The sequence below is a fragment of the Sebastes umbrosus genome, chromosome 12, assembly GCF_015220745.1.
Source record: "Sebastes umbrosus isolate fSebUmb1 chromosome 12, fSebUmb1.pri, whole genome shotgun sequence".
Lineage (NCBI taxonomy): Eukaryota > Metazoa > Chordata > Actinopteri > Perciformes > Sebastidae > Sebastes > Sebastes umbrosus.
Genome location: NC_051280.1, coordinates 12,600,712 through 12,615,528, shown reverse-complemented (window position 1 = coordinate 12,615,528; position 14,817 = coordinate 12,600,712). Strand labels below are relative to the sequence as shown.

Sequence of the window (14,817 nt, the reverse complement as noted above, 5' to 3'; positions counted from 1 at the left end):
CTGTGGCTAATGCAACAACAACAGCACCGAGCTCGTGGCCCACAGTTCAACCTAGGTGAAAGTTAATACAAAGCACTATGATTAAACTTGGATGCACCCAGTAAGTAAGTACGCACTGATCAGACCAATATGGAGACGTTGGTTCAGCTGTCTTAAGTTTATTTAAAGGAACAGTGTAGAGCATTTAGGGAAATCTACTAGCAGAAATGGAGTACGATATTAATAAGTATGTTTTATTTTGTGTATAATCATCTCAAAATAAGAATCGTTGTGTTTTCGTTATCTTAGAATGAGCCATTTATATTTACATAAAGAGCTTGTCCTCTTCAGGTTGCACCGCCATGTTTCTACAGTAGCCCAGAACGGACAAACCAAACACTGGCTCTAGAGAGAGCCATTTGCGTTTTCACGTTTTCACATCAGCCACATCAGTCTCCTACACGCTTGCAATCTGCAAGCGCAAGATGCCGCCAGATCCTACACATTATACCTTTAAGCTGGGCATACACTGTACGATTTTAGCCAGTTTCTGGCCGCGGGACTCATTTTAGAGTCTGACCGAATTTCAGCTTCGTCTGGCGCCGTTTGCCGTGCAGTGTACGGGTCGGACCATAGGACCGAAGACCGAGGACTGATTAACTCCTCCTGACCGGCAGTCGGTCAGTCGGATGATTTTCTGACATGTTAGAAATTTTGGTTGGCCGTCCACAGGCTCTTGCACAGTTGAAGCAGAGCCACGAGCCAATTCCCCAATGTCAGTGGATTTTTTGTGCATTTTTACAGTAACCAGAGCGTAGCTATCAAGATAACAATGTAGGCTGCAATAGATATAGTAAAACATATAGCTTACCGCCAATTCTCTCTGCAAAATGGACAAGCCATACTGTCTGGTCTTCCTCGTCACCTGGGAATCCAGATACGCCAGCGCCTCTTTTTTTTTAGACGTTTCAGCAGACAGGATGGCACAGATGATCAAGGCAGCATGTTTCTGCCTTGTTAGCATTGTGACCCGTACAGACCTCTGCTCGTAAACAAACTTTACCTGCCTCGGAGCTTTCAAACGAATCTTTATTGACAACTGTCAGCAGCCAGAACGGTCCGCAGGGGCCAACGCGTTGTGTTTTACACGTACAGTGTGAGCACTCAGGTTGTGGCTGATGATCGGACCGTACAGTGTGAGTACATAAATCATGAGCTTTGGCTTTACATGGCAAACGATCTACTCGTACAGTAGGAGTAGGAATTACACAACAACATTTCTAAAATCATGCATTGTAGGCCCAGCTTTAAAGTGCCTGACTTGACAGACATTACCAGAGCAGAATGTGCACCGTACCTGGTGTGCATGGCAATACAAATATAAACACTTCCTATTGTGTACATCAGCTTACATACGTCTTTCGCGAAAACAAGTATTGTCAACATTAAAGCAATGTCAAATATTTTTTTGGGGCACTTGGGGACATGTATTATTATCATATAAAGTTGTCGTGGTGAATGTGTCAGTAAACGGTTGCTTATTTCTACATCCAGCAGATATGGATTTTTATTTGGAGTGTCTTTGAAATATCTGGCTCTTCAGCCTCTAAATGCTATCTTCACCATTACATAATTTTAAGTTCACTGCTATTTGGGCTAGGTGGGTTGCGTGGGTGTATCAGAGCTTGCTTGCTGAAAACAGCTGCTACATCTGAAAACATGGTGCAGCTTTACCAGATTCCACAACGTGATAAATAATAATATAAATTTAATAATAAAAAAGCTCCTGATTGAATGCATGATTGAAATGTTATTCAATATTGAAGTTGACACTATCTGTGGGTAGACTACTAGATAGTGTGGTTTGAGACTTAAAAGCTTGTGGGATATCTCGACCTGGTGATGTCGCAGCAGGTGTTTACTGTCAGCTGTGGCAAAACCCCTGCTGGTACAAGACTGATTGGGGTGTGGCAAAAAGTGCAGCAACAGTTTTGTGCCTCATGTGATTCGGTGTTTTACTCATAGCCATATGTCCAAAAGCAAAATGCATGTTATTAGTTTTAACACTTTAAATGCCTTGTGACATAAGCACTGCTGTGTACACAACAAAGCTGTCAACCAACTTCTCCCAACAGATTAGAGGACACAGTTTCTCCACAGAGCACAGAACATCTTCACGTCGCTCTATTTTCAACACTGTTTCAACACTCGCTCCTATGAGAGTTTTCACAAGCGCTCCAAGAAAAAAGAAAAACAAGGCAAGTGGCACATAAGTTCATCAACACTCTGGTTGTCAAGACAATAGAATGAATTGCTGGTGACGTCAGCAGCACACAGCTTTGGTCTGAAGCCCCCCCTTGTTTCCATGGTGTAGTTGCTTTACAGAGGCAAGCATCAACTTCAGCAGAATGGACTAACGTGGCGAGTTGTGCAGAGAGGCTGAAATGTGATGTGTTTAACGATGACTTGCACGCATGTATTCTGCTCCCGTCACACACACTTTCGTGCTTCTCGCTCACATGCAAACACACTTAACCTTTTCCTCCTGCTCTGCCTGCTCTACAATGTTTTCTTACCTATGGTGATGTTGAAGCCGTCAATGCTGAAGGTGGCACTCCGACCCTTCCTAAATCGATGCTTCTTGGAGTTAGCCTCCATCGCTTTGGCAACCTCCGGTCACCCTTGCGGCTTTTAATCTGTTTTAATGCCTCTTGTCAGTTGCACTGGCTTGTTTCAGTTTCGTTTAGGTAACTCTCCTCCTGGAGAGAAAAAAAGAAATCCTCCGACTCGCGCTGGAGGAGAACTGTCAAAGACTCACCACTTCTCGTTAAAGACACCGAGCTGGAGAATCTCTCTAAAGTCCCTCTCCACCCCCTTGCCTTTGTTGTACATGTCTTTTCTCTCTCCGTTTCTCACACCTCAACGTGCTCATTTCAAGGAGCTTATGGCTCTTCATTTGTTTTTCTTCTCTCGATCTCCCTCCACCCCTCCCTCCACGTTTTCTCTCCTCGTCTCTCTTCCCCAAGAGGTACAGTAGGTGTGAGTGGTGGGTGGCAGTGGTAGTGGTGGTGGAGGTTGGGAGGAGAGGACATCTCTAGAGGTCTTTAAGTGAACGTGACTCCTCCTACTGTCAAGAATTTATAGCAAAAGCATTGGAAGCTCAGAGTTGGTATATGACACAGGCCTATTGTAGTCTATTCTAGTTTTGCTCACACACTCAAACGTACCAAAATTGACTCTAAAATCGTGTCGAGCCGCACACTCCAAGGAGAGGAAAAGGTGGAAAGACAGATAGCGACAGAGCGATTATGTGTATTGAGTCAAAACCAGTCATTAAATCAATGCAACTGCTTTTCATTTTGCAGGAGTAACTGAGGCTCAGAGAGCTGAAGCCCATTAACTGGGTACATACTGTTCTTTTGAAAGAAAAAAATCAAGCTCTACATTACCTAGTCGAATAGTTACATTTAGAGCGCACACACTGCCTCCAATTTATTTATTTTTTCCTTTTAAGTGCCTGCTGATTACTGGAAACGACACTAGAGCAAGGACACCGCTTTCTTCATCATTTTGAGTGTTCTCGTGGAAAGAAAAATGAAAAAAAAAATACTTCTCCTTTACCCAATACACATTTCCTATCCACCTATGCACATAACACACACACCTGCACACACCAGATCAACAAAGGATAAATTTCTCCCCTTATTAGCACCATCTGACATTTAGCTATGGGATTTTTCCGTGTTTCATTTTCCCCCCTGATTATTGTCTCTGAGTGCTCTTTATGAAGGCTTGTTCTCACACATTCTTTTAAATTCAATAGATATAATAAAATAATAGCGTGCACACCAGTAAAAAGACATAATGTCTTTTAATTGTCATTTCATACTTAATTTATGTACAAATCACGAGTGATCACTTATTACTGCTCACTCCAAACCTCTTTTTCCCCTAGCTTTACACTTAATTTAAGCTAATATTGGCCTATGATGTGTTCTTTGTGTTTGTTCTTTTCTTTTCCCTCTCTGTTCTTTCCTTGAGCCACTTTCTAATAACAGCCTCGACAAATTATCTAATTTACTTCAGGGGCATGTAATACAATCCAAGCAATGACAACAAAGACAGGGGATTTAGGAGCATTAACATGTCCTCATTTCCTCATTTTCATAAACAGTTAATAAATCCTACATGATTTCTGTGTGGCAACACCGACTTCAAAAAAATCTGCACCACAATTGCACACTGAAGAGTGATCAAACATTGAGTGTTTAGTCTCAAAGGGTGTGTGTGTTCACCAGTTATTAAATGATACCGGATCCGTCAAACAAGGACATAGTCAAATAAGGACAAACAATATGGTACTATAGACAGTAATTAATGCATGCTTTCTAAGTGATGTAGCAGTTAAGGTGTCTGAGGAAAAGGAAATCGATCACAATCAGGAGATCTATCCAATTATACCCGAGCTGGTTTGAATAACTCAGTGCATTTCCAATGGACGCATTTTGCACTTGTGAGATAATTACACTCCATCTCATTTTGTTTGCGAGCTACAGTAGGAGCTCTTTATCCTCTCCTTCTCCTGCCACCCTGCTCTCCACAGCCTCCAGTTCATACTCTATGTAGCAATTTGTGAGGATCCTAATTTTGCAACACTCTCGCTGTGCATCAAGTGCCCGCCTGTTCTAGGGTAGCTTTTATGTTAATGAGGGCATGTGTGGGAATATAAAAAACTTTTTTTGTACTTCCCTTTTGTCAGCAGACTACGAGCTAACCATTTGTTTGAAAGGCTCAAACTGGTTACAATATGCTTTAATTTGCTTTTACATTTAAAGATGAATAGCCAGTTGAGGCCACAGTTGTGTCAATATGATTAATGATATTATCATATTGCTTCACAGGCCTGGCTGCCGCCAATATTAAATTCACCCCTGAATAATGAGTCTAAAATAATGTGTGCAATTAATTAAATAAGTAGAAAAGCTAAAAGTTAAAGGGCAAGATTTTCCAGAGTTTATTCCATGAGTGTAGGTGTCTGTCAAAGTGTATATAAATAAAGGTCAAAGTTTGCTGCAGCATATTCAAAGCTTCCCGTTTAATGCATTTGGGGTTACAGAAGTTAGAGAGGAGGTTACATAATACACTTAACTGAAGGAGTGTGCTTATGCGTCCATGATGCTTTAGAAGGCTATATGGTGCTCCAGAGCTTTATGTATTATCCTATTAACTGTGGCAATGAAAGCTTTTTGCAAAAAAAAAAATCTGTTACAAGCCTCAATAGGTGCTAATGTAAGGATGGTGGAGGCATTCAGCAGTAAGATATCAGGTAGCCCATGAGCTCTCCTCAAGTGCCACCATGAGGCCAAAATCTTCACCTGAACACAAGATATATCCCAATCTACTGGACAAAAGGCCCCAAATGAATTGGAAACTCCCCAAAGACCAAAGACTTTACAGACTTACACAAGGCATTAAAGAGTTAGATTTCCAAGAAGTTTACTGTGGATTTTCATTGTCCCCAGATAACTAACCCCTAATGCATATGGTGACCCTCTGACTTTTTTCACGCTCTACAGGCATTTTTTTATTTATTTTTAGGGTAGAGGCACTTAACATTTTTCGCCAAATGAATAGCAAAGTGGTATTAGGGCTGTAAAAAATATTTAATAGCGATTAATCGCATGATTGTCCATAGTTCATTGTGATTAATCGCAAATGAATCACATATTTTTATCTGTTCAAAATGTACCTTAAAGGGAGGTCTGTCAAGTATTTAATACTCTTATCAACATGGGAGTGGATAAATATGCTTTATGCAAATGTACAATATCAGCTTGAACAAACAAAAGTCTTGCGAGATTTATTCACTACAATACAACAAGACTCGAATATCTCATATTTTGGCTTAAGCTTTCAACAAAGTTACGGAAATACGGACAGCGCCACTCTGCCATTGCTGACCACATTGTGGTCATAGGGGGTACTGTATACAGTATCATAAAATCCTGTAATCAAGATTCAAGCTCTCTGCTGCCATCTTGCGTCTTTAGTTGTCAAGTACAGCCCAGATACATCCCCCCTTTTACCGCCGTGACATAACCCTGGTAATACGGCGGCAATTCTGTTAAATGAGAGGCGTCCCATCTGTATGTATATATTTATTATTGGATATCGATTAACAACACAAAACAATGACAAATATTGTCCAGAAACCCTCACACATACTGCATTTAGCATAAAAAATATGAAATCATAACATGGCAAACTCAAGCCCAACAGGCAACAACAGCTGTCAGTGTGTCAGTGTGCTGACTTGACTATGACTTGCCCCAAACTGCATGTGATTCTCATGAAGTGGTCTGTAAAGGGGAGACTCGTGGGTACCCATAGAACCCATTTTTATTCACATATCTTAAGGTCAGAGGTCAAGGGACCCCTTTGAAAATGGCTGCGCCAGTTTTTCCTCGCCAAAATTTATCGTACGGTTGGAGCGTTATTTAGCCTCCTTCACGATAAGCTAGTATGACATGGTTGACTTTAGGTTAGGAGACCGCTACAATCTAAAAATAGCAAGTTGCGTTAATGCGTTAAAGAAATGAATGCCGTTAAAAAGAAATTGTGTTAACTAATTATTATTGCGTTAACTTTGACTGCCCTAGTAAGTATAGAAAGTCCAGTGAGTAAGACCGGTGTTTGTACTTTCAAATATCGGCTTTATTTTACTGTTTTTACTGACCTAAGTCTCTACCGTGCTGGGTTGACGCGCCGAGTCATGTATGGAAAAACCCTACAAGATACGGGAACTTGGCTTGTATCTTGAGGAGTTGTAGCATTTATTCATTGGTGACAGCGTAAACTGTACACGCTCTGCACTGCTACACTCACAGCTAGTTGACTTGACCGCAAACACCGACACTCGCTAACGTTAAGCACAAAACCTACGCACTGAGTTATTCCTTAAATGAGTTCACTATTTGTAAAACACATTTTAGTTTAAAAAACAGCTTAAAAATATACGGGGGGAATCGGAGAGTGGGTGCTACGCTTCCGCACCAATGGCGTTATCAGCTGTTACCACCGTATGAGAGCATTGCAGAGCGGTGGACGTCAGCTAGCCAGTGGGGCACACTCACGTGCACGATCATGCACTAAAAGGCACGTGAGGCCGGCCCGGCTATGTCAACAAAGTACAGAGCTCTGATTACAACACAAACAGAGGGAGAGCGACCTCATTCTTTGCTCAGGTAGACATTACGCCTCTATATCTTTACATAACAAATAGTTGTTTGCTGCCAAAATAATGCTCTGGATATCATACAGAGAACCTTTAAGTTAAATGTATTTTTTTTTAAGGACACACAAAACACACAACATGTAACATTTAATTTTCATTTAATTACATTTTTGTTATTAAATAGATTTAATTTGATTTATCATTTAAATTCTAATTATTTGTTTTCAATGTGTTGTTCAATATATTTCTAATAGTTCAATCAATCTTTATACCGCCACTCCCCATAACTGCATTGAGCCTTTTTAATAAGAAAGGTTTGACTCTGGGCTGCAGATACAGAATGACAACAGAATTTTGGTTCACATCTGTCGAGCAAAATACACAACATATAATCTGATGTAGCATGTTGGTTTTAATGCCAGAGCAGGACAAAGAGCAAAAGGATTACAGTATGTAGTACAACAGCTGCTATGAGAGGTGTATTCCATACATCTGTTGAGTCCTTGTCAAGATCTTTTTTATTCAATGGTCAGTAGGGCTACGTCACTGTCACTAGGCAACGGGAAGACCTTTCAGACATACAGTATATTGCATACATTACACTGAGGATGACGAGGGGTCGATATGGCAAATAGCACTCATTACACTATCGTGGATTTAATGGTATAGTAGTAGTATATATACTGATGTTATTTAACTGGGTCATTTTCAGTGTCTGTTTTTCTCAGCTACATCTGTGCAGACTGTGAACACTGGAACAATGCAAAAGAGACATTCTGTTTTGATGGGATGTTGGTAAAACTTTTTCTATGTGAATCTCTCGTAGCAATTTTTTTATTTTTTTTTTTACTGTTTTAGATGTTTTAAACTCCAGTTGTTTTTAACAAACCAATGCTACAGTGGATTGCTGGCACAAGAACACACCTGCTGCTTTTTCTGTTATGTCCATTGAAGGTGAACTACCACTCAACCTTTGATCTGGCCATCAAACACCAGCAGGCCTTGACCAATAGATATGAATTAGTCGTGAAGATAAAGGGGAGGTGAGGGCCAATTTGGGGGATTAGAAATAGCCTCTTGCACCAAATTAAAGCGGCAGTAGGCAGTATATTTTTGGCATCATTGGGCAAAAAATTCCATAATAACCTTTCAGCATATTGTAATTCAAGTGCTCTGAGAGACTTCTGCACCTCCTCATGGCTCTGTTCTCAGGCTTTAGAAAATCTAGCTCGTGACGGGAGATTTTGGCCAATCACAGGTCACTTCAGAGACAGCGTTCCCATTGGCTGTGATCCGGCTGGTGGGCGGTGCTTGGTATATCCTCAACTGTTCTCAACATGGCTGCCGGGTCACAAACTTTCTCATTTTACAGCTAAACAGTACACTACCGTTTGACCGTTTGATCGGACTTCACAAGGGATTGACCGCTGGCTCATAGATGGCAGCTGGACGGCAGGCTCTAGCTCAGCTATGATTGGTTGTTTTCCTCCAGTCTGTGAAATCTACCAGATGCCATTACGAGCACCGGAGGACACCAGAGGACACAGAAGCACATGATTTTTTTCAGATTACCTATCTCATGCACTACTGACAGGATATATCTTTTATAAAAAAAATATTTTTTTTATCATATTTGCTCCATTTCTACTCACTGCAGCTTCAATCCCAAACAGTCCTGTTTTTATTTGTAGTGAGTAAAGGTTCAAATTAGCATATTTAAATTATATGTTGACTCTCAGATAAATATAATATATTATAAATGAAAATCACTACAATCACTTACCGGATTATAATCCTGCATTTTACTTATTTTCTGGACGCTGATAAACTGACATTTCACCGTCATTTTATTGTGTAATTCATTGAAACATGACATCAGTTTTGGGGCTTTTGGATTGTGTAATCTGTCCCAGTAGCACTTCACGATTCAAGACAACAACTATGCAATCAGAGAGAAAAACAAGCTCATTAGAGGTCTCCCCTAGACTGTGGAACGACATGCACTTTGTCAGTCCCCACACCACTGTCACCACAGTGACACAGTCATGTAATTAAGACACACAAGGTGTCAGGGAGCTTTCGTTCTCCCCTGCTAAATACTCATTAGAGGCACCTTTAAGGGTAATGTAAGCCTGTGTTGAAAACCTGAGGGAAATGAGCTGACATAACAGAGAGCTCCATGAACTGTCATCCGAATCCTGCTGCACAGAGACCCTAGACGAAAACGTGTGTGTGTGTGAGGGGGGGGGGGGGGGGGGGTTTGAAATATATAGTGCACCCGTTTAGCTAATGATTTTTTGCACCAGCATGGTTTCCGGATCAAAGTTGTTGTGTCAGCAGGTCAAACAAATGTAAACCTTTTGATTAGAGAACCAGGCATCTTACACACCCCAGACATCCTCCTCCCAACACACCAAAGCAACTAATTAGTGTTATTTGGACAGAGTCAGAAAACTACACCAATTCTGCTCTTTTCATGAAAATGTCACACGAGCCAGCCCACTGTACAAATTATTACACTAGTTCGTCACACAGCTCATACACCAGAGCTAAACACTTGCCACAGGTGTTGATTGTAAAAACACCTATTTCAGTAAATTGGGTGCTCGGTTGCGAATACATTTTTTTTCCATGATTAAAATGCATAAAAAAAGACCAGTGTTGTTCATGAACGCACTAAAAGAGCGTGCTCATGTTTTTGGTGAACTGTGAACAGAACGTATCCGTTTGCAACTAATGAGCATGAACATGAGCCTCGTTACCTTTCGGGACAGTTAACGATGCTCACGCACTGTGAGGCCGGCATGGCAGAGCAATCAAAGGAGCAGAGACAGACATCAGCCACTGTCTATTCCGTCTCCGCCTCCAAAGTCTCAAAAGTCAACTTGACAAGCGAGCGAGTGTTGGTCGCGAGAACGTAGGGAAGGTCGAGTTCACGCTTGTTACAGCCTCTTGCTTGGTTTTGTTTTTTATTATCATATGCACAACAATTACAACAAAGCAGTCATTGGCTTGTGAATCTCAGGCTCCATTCAACAATGCTCCTTAAAGGTGCTAAATACGGGATTGGGAGCATTTCTATTGCCTCTCAATGGCTCTCAACATGGCTGCCGGTGGCTCGCAGCTAACGGTGATAACAGTACTAACCAAGCCCCCAGGAAGAGCGCCGGTTGTTGATCCCAATTTCCGTAGTGGCTAAACGGCGGCACTACAACTTCCGTGTCCGTCACATGATGCTATTGGGCCCAGAAATACTTTTTCCCATAGACTTACATCGGGAAAGAGACGTCTGTAACTCAGCGGATAATTTTTTTTTAGGTGAATCAACTGTCCAGTATGAACACTTGAATAGCCCTTATTTAAAGCATTAGGTCCTAAAAGTTGTGAAATGCACTAATAGCTGAATCCAGAGTTATTTCCCTTCCTCCGTTCATGTGAATGAGATCCTCATCTAACATTACTGCCAAGCAGCGCGAGCACGAGCAACAGGACGCTGACTTTCGTTGACTTAACGGCCACAGGTGTCGCTGTTAACAAGCAATTTCTGATTATTACATAGAGTCCCTTTAAGGTTAGGAAAAGATTGTGAATATCACGAATGTCAAGACTAACTATGTGTAAAGTGCTACTGCATAAATATGTTCCTGATGCATGATTGATAGTTAATTCATAATGGATTCCTTAAGTTCATTCAATAAACAAATATGCAATGAATGATAAAATAATGTATTAATGTAAAGTTGAAATTTAGATGTGATGTAACAGGTACAAAATGAACATTTGTCCATGGTTTGTGTTTTACATTCTGTCCCAGAACTAACGTTCTCAGTTGTGGTTTCCACTACGACTGAATTTGTTGAGGGACTGTATACAATCCAACGTGAGCAGAGGAGCGGATGCCTCTCACAGGGCTCTGCTATATGTATTCAAAATTATAATTATTGGCGTCTGAAGCCAAAGCAGACAGTCAAAGAGACTTTCGAAGGACTTTCATGGACTCAAGAACCTCTTTTCATGACAAGCGGCTAACAGGGTATTTTGTTCTACATTTGTATTTTGTAGGGCTGACACTAATGATTATTTTAATTGTTGATCGATTAGTTTCGAGTTGTTTGGTCTATAAAATGTCAAAAAATGGTGAAAGATGTAAATAAGTGTTTCATAAAGCCCAAGATGATGTCTTCAAATGTCTTGTTTTGTCCAAAACTCAAAGATATTCAGTTTTACTGTCATAGAGGAGTAAGGAAACCAGAAAATATTCACATTTAAGAAGCTGGAATTTAAATGAAAAATTACTAAATCCAATAAATCAACTATCAAAATAGCTGGCAATTAATTTAATAGTTGGCAACTAATCACTTAATCGTTGCAGCTCTAATATTTTGCACTATGCTCATTTGTAGTTCTCACGGCGCGACTAAGCAGTGGATGTCAGTCATGCCTCCTCTCTTCCTTCACCTGCATCCTTTCCTTGCTCTATAGGTCCTCCTCCTATAGGCAGAGACGAACGGATGATATGTGAAGATGAAGGAATAGATGGAACACATCTTTGCCATATGGGGCACACATGCTGGATCCAGTGTCATTTTAAATTGATATCAATAACTTATGACATGTGTCACAGCTGCATCATATGTCACTGTGTTTTGTAGTGGATTATTCCGTATTGTTTTGTCGTCTCACAGCTCGCTTTTGGTTATTGGTTCTGATAAAGTAAAGTGCTTTTGTATTAACATGAAAGAAGAAACTATTTTCATTCATTTTCTTACCGTTTTGTAAATAATGAAGCGTTTTGTTCATTCATATTTAAAAAATTGATGTGCACTGCCCCACTGATTCCTACATACACACCAAACACTATCTATCAAGGACTTTGTGAATAAAGATCATTCAAACTTTGATTGAATTTGCAACTGCATTTTACACACTGAAATGTTTTGTCAGCTCTAAACCAGATTACAGCCATTGATCAACAGACTTTTGTTTAAAGCTTGTTGTATTATTAATGCATTAATCTTTCATCTATTTGTGTTGCCTCTATACTGTATAATGTTTTTACCGTCCAAACAGATCAACTGTAGCATCCAATTACAAAACAGATTTCCAGGCAATAGGCCAGCTGATACCTCCTAATATATTAATAAAGCATGCATCATTAGATACACTAGCAGTCCTAGTGGTATACATTAATCTGTCATTCCAAAAACACTATTACATTAGCCACGATATGAACGCATTTATGAAGGGTGCTCACACATTTCCTTCAGTGTCTGATGCGAATTGTGATAAAGTGGGTGAGAGAAACACCATATGTCCCCATTTTCAACATTGCAACATTTCATACTAATTTAACCATGCTTGTTTATTCTTTATTTAGCCATTATTCCATCACCTGTAACTTGCAGACACATTATTTTGAACACGTGTATAGCATGGTGACACTGTAAATAAAACACCTTTTTTTCATAACTGGACGAAGTTTCCTGAGTCTGCCTCCCAAAATGTCCCAAGCCACTTTGGTCAGGCTTCCTAACACGAATATATACATGCTGCCTTCATTTGATACTCATGAACATTTTCTGAAGATTAATAACAACAACACAACTTTACTCCAAATGTGCTATCTATTAAAACACCATTCAGTATGACTAATGTACGCTATTAGAGCAACTCCAGCTCCTTGTACGCCACGGGAACTTATCTGAATATGACCCAGTTCTTGTGCCAGTAATCTAATCAACAGCAGGGTAATTGCTGCTCTTCAACTTCCCTATTATTATACAATCTCTCCAGTAGGTTATATTTACACCTGACTGTAAGACATTTCCCATAAAGCTCCTGCTACACTGGTAGTATTGTGGGTAGCTGAAACAGCCTTTAAAAGATGACCCATCTATCTTAATTGAATTGGGTGTGGGGTGTTAGATAAGAGCCATGGTCTAAAGTTGTTAGAGCTGATCTCTAAACTTCACAACGAAGCAGTAGTTGAGATCTCAACACCGCTGGGACTATCTAACACTGAGGGAACCCGACCAGATAAGCAGATCGGGAGGTAGGCGTCTGTGTTTTGTTCCTCAGGAGGAAGCAGATGAGTGTAGAGTCAGCTGAGAGTCAGGGAGGACACTCCTCAACCCACATGAGCATCATTGGGGACCGGGGAGGAAACTCAACAGGAGTCTACACTGTCATATGGTCATGGAAACGCCACAGCACAGATGGTATTTTAGGAGTCAGCCAGGGAGAATAATTTTCCTCTGGGACAGATATGCAGGGAGTTGGAACTAGAGGTGGCAGCAGTGGAGACAGCTGGAGATAAACAGGATGAACTGAAGGAAACACTGACTAACACAAAAATAAAACGTGTAAAAACCAACATTAAATACGTTTAAGGAATAAAAATGTTGCATTTTATAACAATAGTTAAAGGGTACACAGATACTGGTAGTGTACACAGATTGGCAACTGCTGGAAAAAAAACTTTGTACCACGTATCTCGCATAAAAAATGTATCATGTTAATCCGTCTCGACTTGCCTTAAAAAAGTCCAAATGTGGTTAAACATTGGTAATGCAATTAAATGATATATGATTCTCTTTACAAATATGTTAGTACCATAACCAGCACCTAAAAACCAGACAACTCATGCTGATTCAGTAAACCTTTGTACCATTTATTTCCAATAAATAAAACATAACACACCTCTGCAATACTGCAGTTTCATGTGTGAATTTGTTAAAGTTAATAGGACTGTAATTTGGTTTATTTCCGTCTGCCTCACACATCAGAGAGATGCTTTGGTAGTGGAGATATGTTGCATTGAGGCTGGTCATCAAAGAGCTCTGCACTCATTCAGTGAATGCCTTTTTTTTCCAGTAGCATATTCACAGTAATCCTCTGAAGTGACCAGTTGCTCTCATCTACAGATAGATCCATGAACTGAACCACGGAGATGTGCGGTATAAAGAAACACAACAGCTGTATTTGAGGCCAGGATGAGAGTAATAGAAAATGTTCTTAACAATTTATCAAGCTAGTAAGTGGGTAACATAATGCAGGAAATGCAAAGGTATAAAGACAGAGGAAAAACATGCGGCTGTTGGGAATATCAACATTTTCCTCAGACATATTAAATTAAGAAGAATTACAATATACAACTAAAATTACAATATATTCACTTATTATGTACCAAACAATTAACTACGATGGCCTCCGCCATTTCTGACAAGGTCAACAAACAGGTCACAACTCGTGAACTCGGAGCTTTCAGAAACTTTCCACTTACGAGGTTATGAATACCACAAGAGGGGGGCGTTCATATGGACTCTTCTCGTGAACACGACCCCATTTGAAGGCAATATATGACCTTCAGTTGATGATTATTTCAAACAAGTACAAAGACAAACATAAGTGAACTGCATGAGTACACTGCATGTCAGTGGTGTACAGTAACTAAGTACTCAAGTACAGTAGTTAAGTACACTTTTAGATACTTTACTTAAAGTATACTTGCAGGACAGAAGTGTTCGCAACAAGATGTAAAGTAAAAAAGTAAAACCACCCATTAGGCAGCAAAATGCCCACCGTCAGTTTAATGGTTTATAAGC

At 40.2% G+C, this 14,817-nt stretch overlaps 1 protein-coding gene across 3 annotated transcripts in view; it reads right to left on the bottom strand.

Moving 5' to 3' along the window:
- The window catches only part of pde1cb (phosphodiesterase 1C, calmodulin-dependent b), a 107,659-nt gene that overhangs the window by 90,205 nt on the left and 2,637 nt on the right, over window positions 1–14,817 (bottom strand). The window contains exon 1 of one of the 3 annotated variants that reach the window (XM_037787838.1): window positions 2,556–2,922. The exons of the other annotated variants lie outside the window; for them this stretch is intronic. Within the exon in view, the coding sequence (XP_037643766.1) occupies window positions 2,556–2,637 (82 nt within the window). The 5' untranslated portion in view covers window positions 2,638–2,922. Of the gene's footprint in view, window positions 1–2,555; window positions 2,923–14,817 lie in introns of those variants that run through there. 3 annotated transcript variants of the gene reach the window in all.